We start from the raw sequence: 6,695 nt of genomic DNA on the forward strand, positions 1-6,695 counted from the left end.
TTTAGAATTGTTATGTAAATTGCAGAATATGCTACAGCATCACAGTTATTTGGTAATTTGTTTGGGACCCCAATGTAAAAATATATCATTTTAAAAATGTTCTTGTTTTTCTCAGGTTCTTCAGTTGGGTTACAACAAACTGACAAACTTGACTGAGGGTATGCTGAGAGGGCTCGGCCGTATGCAGTGCCTGTTCCTGCAGCACAACCTGATTGAGGTTGTTGCCAGCAATGCATTCTGGGAGTGCCCGAGCCTGAGCAGCATTGACCTGTCATCCAACAAACTTGCCCGCATTGACCCATCCACTTTCACAGTTCTTAGTCGGCTTATGGTTTGTGAACTGGCAGCAAATCCATTCCATTGTGGCTGCGATCTTTATAGTTTTCTAACCTGGTTGGAGTTCTTCAACAATGTCTCACATACTTATGACCGCCTCCTATGCGAGACGCCGCGGGAGATGTTTGGCTATCCTTTACTGAGTCCTATTGCAGCTGGACATTCTGGTCGAAATGCTAAAAACATTTTGTACCATCACTGCCGAGACGGTGTAATGATTCCAGGAATGACCTCTCTACCGCCAGATTTAGATGGTCCTTCTGGGATCGGACCAGAGATGTTTGGTGGTATAGGACCATACCACCAGCCTACAACCTCTTCCTCGTCTACTGAAGACAGCTTCAGTCCCAGCATAAAGCTCCATCATGTCTCTTTGTCATCAGCATCTCTCCTTGTGAAGATTCCAAAGCCCTTCAGTAAAATGTATATTCTAACACAATACAACAACACATTTGTGTCTGATGTCATGAATTTGAAGAACAAGAAGGAGATGATCACCCTTAACAAACTAAAACCACGCAGTAATTACACCTTCTGTGTGGTATCCATCCGCAACTCTCAACGTTACAACCACACCTGCCTCCAGTTTTCCACTCGGGGGCAAAGTCAAGATGATATGCTCCCCACACCTTCCACCACTACTCACTATATAATGACTATTGTGGGCTGCCTTTTTGGCATGCTAATCATTTTAGGCCTTGTCTACTATTGTCTTCGTAAAAAACGGATGCATGATGAGAAGAGGAAATCTATCTGTGTCAAGAAAACTATACTAGAAATGCGCTATGGACCAGAGGTGGCAGCAGCCGTAGCAAATGATCCATCAGCAGTCCACAAACTCCAGGAACAGTCCAGAGAACATCACCAGTATCAGCATCACCATGGAGGGAAACTTCCCATGTCGACATCCTCAAGCTCGGGAATGCTCCACTCAGCCAACACCACTTCCTCAAGACTTTCTTCTATCCCACAAGTGGAAAAGATGGCCACTGCCTTTTCGGAGGCCATGGCTACAAACAAAGGGAACTATATGGATATCAGAACTGGAGGGGCAGGGGTGGAGCGGATGGGAGATGGTATACATGGAGTGATGAGGGGAGAAGACTTGAGGGACGATGATGGAACTGATATTGGCGATGACTCGGATGATGATGGGCATGGTTCTGCATCTGAAATCTCAACTATTGCCATGGAGGTGGACAAGGTTAATCAGATCATTAACAATTGCATTGATGCCCTGAAATTGGATGCAGCTGCAGTTGCTGCTTCAGGGGCCTCTACAAACCCTTCTTCCTCCAATCCCACCTCCCCACCGCCCACCAGCGCGTCCTCCCTAACACGTGGCCTAATCCCACTCTCTCAAGGGATGACAGAGACATGCCAGGTCATCGCTCCCAACAAAGTACCCCCTCCACCTCCACTCCCTGCCTTGAATGCCCCTCTCTCTGAGCGCCCTGGAATCAGTGGTGGGGGATTTGTTGTCACTCCCCCCTACAGGCCCCCTCCTCCGGCCAACGCTGTACGTCCCATTCAGCGGCAAATGAGTGCAGATGCAGCTGTCGTTATTGTAAATTCTGTCAAGAAACAGTGCAGTACCACATCTTGTGGCTCCATGGGTCGAGACAGGGAGCGCGGAGGAGCCAGGGTGTACAGCCTGGACGTCCCTGAGCCAAGGAGCCCAGATGCCTGTAATCAACAGCAGCAGCAGTACCCCGACCGGGCCAGTCCTGTGGGCTGTGGGGAGCCCCTGGAGAGACTCCCTTTAGTGGGAAGTGGGAGCTGTGGTGGAGGGAGTGGTGGTGGTTGCGACAGTGGTGGTGTTGGTGCCCAACATCAGGACAACCAAAAATCCCACCATTACCATCAGCAGCAACAGATACAACATCAACAGCAGCAGAAGCAGCAGCAGCAGCAGTTGGAGGTGCAGCAGGACTACCACTGCTCGGAGCACCGCCACTCTGTCCCCGCTCTCTACTACGAAGGCTCCCACCAGGGTTCCCCAGCCCAAAGAGTTTCATTCTTAAAGCCCCTGACACGGTCCCGCAGGGACGCAGCTTCTTACTCCCAGCTTTCGCCTGCCCGCCATCATTCCAGTTACTCAGGCTACTCCTCCAGCCCCGAGTACTGCTCAGAGAGCTCACTGCGGATCTGGGAGCGATTTCGTCCCTACAGGAAAGGCCCACGTGATGAGTCCTGTTATGTGACCGCTGGAAATGCCCTTCGAAAAAAGGTGCAGTTTGCTAAAGGCGAGGACCTGCATGACATTCTTGATTACTGGAAGGGTGTGTCAGCACAGCAAAAGCTGTGACTGTGGGCCAGAGTTAAGCACTGGAGGATATAGAGTTCAGATACTGCTTTTACTGATGCACCCCTGGGCCAGAGAAATCAGTTTTACTTCATAGGGAGAAAAATGTAGGACAAAATTTTGCCTTTAGGTTTTTTTTTCTCCTTTTGGCATGCTAGGTGTATAAATATTGCGCTAATAGCAAGGACTGCAAAACTGTGCCTGGGATCTGAGTCATTTTTTTTTACACATCATTGTAGCAACTTCTATGGTTCATTCTTGGGTTTCATTTATAGTACAGGGAGCAAATGCCAACTGTGTAATTTAGTACTCTATTTGACTGATCACATTTTGTGATGCAAAGGACCATCTTTAACAGTGCCATGTTTTCATCTGTGGGTTGTCACAGAGTAAATGCTGATGCCCTTCATTTTCTGCTTAGTGTGATCCAAGATGTTTTGAGGGGTTTTTTTTTATTGGGTGCTGCATACGTTTTTAGCATTCCACCTGGGATTATTTAGACATTCTAAGTAATGGTGAATCTGATAGGGTGTGATCTGTGCTGTGGTACAACTGACAACATGCAGATTAGTGAACAGAGATGTCAAATTCAGGCTCTGACTTTATTCTCTTAGATCCTTCTTGAGGCCGAGATATTTGCATTTCAAAAAGCATCTGGCACACTAAAAAAAAAGGAATAATTGTAAAGAAATTAACATATGAAGATAAAATATAGTGAAGTGGGTTCTAGGAAAATCATAGGAAAAAGATAGACTGGGACATTGGCCGGAAACAGTGCCATGGATGCGTCTAAAGCAGGGGTGCGGGAACGCTCAAGTGTCCTGCAAGTTTTAGATGATCCAACACAGCTGATTTAAATGGCTAAATGGCCGCTTTAACATGTCTTGAAGTTCTTCAGAGGCCTGGTGATGAACTAATCATTTGATTCAGGTGTGTTGACCCAGGGTGATATCTAAAACCCGCATCCTTCCAAGTAACAATCTTGCATAGTTTAATGAGTAAAGAACGCGTTCCCTAAAATATCCTCACTGACCTAAATCGTGCTTCGCTGAGCAATGATCTGAATTATGGTCTTTGTCTGAAGCAATACAGAGGACACATTAACATTCCTTTAAATACTACTTACCTGACGGTGTAGGATGTGGTGTACAATAAGGGACCTTACTATGTAACACATAGGTTGATTAAAGCGATAGATATCACTTTAATCATATGGGTCACAAGATGTGTGATCCATATATGGCAGATGCCATAAAAAGAAATAAAGGGTTCAACCCAGGTTACAAATCCTTTTCCGCAGCCACAGTGAATGTAAGTAGATTACAAGCAGGCAGGTTATGGGGAAATCTATTTTCATCATTTAGTGTTAGCACGACCGTACATTCCAAATCCTTTCTCTTACATTAAAACTCATTGAGGCAGAGAGGGAAAGGACACTTCTAATTACTGCCAATGTATCTGTTCTTTTCTGGGAATTAATGTTACTGTTGTATATAACTGATAATTAAAAAAACAAAAAAACCCACAAAAACAAACAAAAAAATCTTGTTACAGGCATGTCTGCTTGCACTCTATGCCTCATGATTGTGTGTGTGTGGCTGTGTGGTACACAGTGGTCATTGTAAGCAGGTGTTGGCATGCCTTGTTCGATTATATTGTATATTCCCCAACTAATTAAAATTAATATTCGTCAATATTTCGCCCCGTGGCTGGTTGTCTGAGTCTGAACTAGATTATTAACGGCATGTGTAAGTGTAGAGATGTCAAACATGTCCAGTGTATCTTTCTCCCCTTGCTAACTCAGCCATCCCATAATCTCTAATCATAAACAGGATTATTGGGCCTTTTCTTGAATTTTCTACTGAAATGACTTGCTTTTAATAATGACACCTATGTTTCTTGGGACTCAGAAAGGCATCCTGCTTACCTTAAGTGCTGTGTAACAGTTAAATTTTCATATCATCAGCTAACATACACAATCAGAGACATAATACCCTAAAAATGTGAAAACTAAATCAGTGGTTACCGCTCCATATCTTTGTTCACGGCTACCTTCAGTAAGTTTTAATGACAAGTTTACTGTCAGGTATATATTTTCTTTCTTCTTACGCTCACTTGTATATTGCAAGTAGTGTTCGCTTGGTCCGCCTCCCACCACCTTCCCTGCTCCCACAGGTTCAATGATGTACACAGTAGGTGTGATGTGAGCAGGGTACCGAACACGACCTGCTCCGTTTCATTAAATGAGGTTTGTTGCAGGCAGAACTTGGAGGAGGGGTGCACCGTGTACCAACACTGCTTCTTTTCTGTTCTTTTTTCTTTGTGATGTTGCTTTTTAGTAGTGGATTGATTCTATTAAAAAAACTGCAGGTTGAACAGGAATGATATGCAAACTATAATGTATTTCCACACTGATCTTTGTATTTCCTTCTTCCTCTCTTTTCTTCTTGTTTATCAAGATGTTTGGATAGAGTCAGATTCAGAGGTCATAATCGTTGGATCAGTGCATAGCTGTGTGTGTCTGGGTCCACTGTAATCTTTTAGCAACAGTGTATCGGGGATGCACCACCTCATCTGCCTTGTTTTTACAATGAAGCACCGTGTGATGAACATACAATACAGTCCTGGAAGTCTTTTCTGCTTTTTTCTAAGTAACATGTTACTGTGACTGACCTAGTTTTACCAGTTTGTTTACTTGTATGTACTAAGAGTATCTAATCCTACAGAAAGAACTTGGTGCATTATTCATCTGCCATAACAAGTTTACAGAAATAGACAGCAAGGTTAAGCATAAGCAACATATGTTAAGGAATATCAGGACAGTTTTCATTTCAGTTGCCGTTTGTGTTAATCTACCTGACAAAATAACATTTGACATTACTGTTCAGTGAAAAGGACCACTGTAGCTCTTAGTATTGTGTGCAGGAAGTTGTATTTGGTGATAGGGCTATGTGCTGGGTTTTCCGTGCCTTTCCACATGAATTCATGAAAAGCTGGTGGCAGCAAGACCAGAGAACATGGCAGAACAGTACAGACATCAATGATAGAAAGTCTGTGAGGTTGCAAAGCGGCTTGCAAGCAAGCTGAATAGCTTGCCCAATATGGCAAAACCCAATCCGATTTGCATTTGGATGTATAAAAAGGCCTCAGCTGAGCATTCAACTTATGTGGCTTGGCACTGAAAACTATATAAGTAATTTGATTTTATTAATGTTGTCACTGACTTTTCCCCTAAACATTTTCTGTTTTATTTAACACTTATAATACATCAGTGATTTTCAGGAGATGAACTTTCTGTTGCCAAGTGCTCTTCTGCTCAATTTTGAAACATTTTCTTAGATCCCAGTTTTCACTGCATTTGAGAGAAGTGCCGACATTTCTAATGATTTCTGAGTAGCTTCAGTAAACCTCAAATGACTGTTATTATTATAGTTGAGCAGAGTTTTCCCATTACAGTTACTTTTAAGTTGTTGCCAAAATACAAACTACATTTGACCAAAAATGTAGTTAAAACGCATAATTAAAATTAACATTTAAATTTGAATCGTGAGACAGTAAAACTTGGAAGCAGCTTTCAGAGAAAACAAAAAAACACTGCCACAGATAATATTGAGCATGATTGTGAACAGAAGAAGGTGAGCAACCATTTTTGCCCTCTCAAATAAATGTCTGCCGTCTATTTTTGTTTGAAACGCACCAGATTTGTTAAGTATCTAATAAGTTTAAAACACCAGATGGTGTTTTAAACTTATTAGATACTTAACAAATTGATTAGACCACCTGTCATAAAAACAAGAAAACAAATATTTTAGAAATCTGTCAAAATTTGTTTCAAACTAAAAATATATATTGGTCTTTATTTTGCAAATCATAAATGTCCAAATTTGAGGAAACACGCTGGACTTCTCTGGGAAGTTACAAATTGATCAGGTGCACCATCAACCACTAAAACTATTTTTTTCATTTTCAGGAAAGTAAAGCAATTTGGTGTCTCAATAACAAAAGAGAAAATGTTTGTTAGTGTTTTTTCTACTTTTTTGTAAAACAGTACATT

The 6,695-nt window shown here is 42.4% G+C and overlaps 1 protein-coding gene across 1 annotated transcript in view; it reads left to right on the top strand.

The window, feature by feature from the left end:
• The window catches only part of elfn2b (extracellular leucine-rich repeat and fibronectin type III domain containing 2b), a 73,997-nt gene extending 67,662 nt beyond the window's left edge, over positions 1 to 6,335 (top strand). The window contains exon 4 of the mRNA XM_006791610.3: positions 116 to 6,335. Within this exon, the coding sequence (XP_006791673.1) occupies positions 116 to 2,644 (2,529 nt within the window). The 3' untranslated portion in view covers positions 2,645 to 6,335. The remainder of the gene's footprint in view (positions 1 to 115) is intronic.
• The last annotated feature ends 360 nt before the right edge of the window (positions 6,336 to 6,695 follow it).

This window comes from Neolamprologus brichardi, chromosome 4 (genome assembly GCF_056152115.1).
Source record: "Neolamprologus brichardi isolate AB-2024 chromosome 4, ASM5615211v1, whole genome shotgun sequence".
NCBI lineage: Eukaryota > Metazoa > Chordata > Actinopteri > Cichliformes > Cichlidae > Neolamprologus > Neolamprologus brichardi.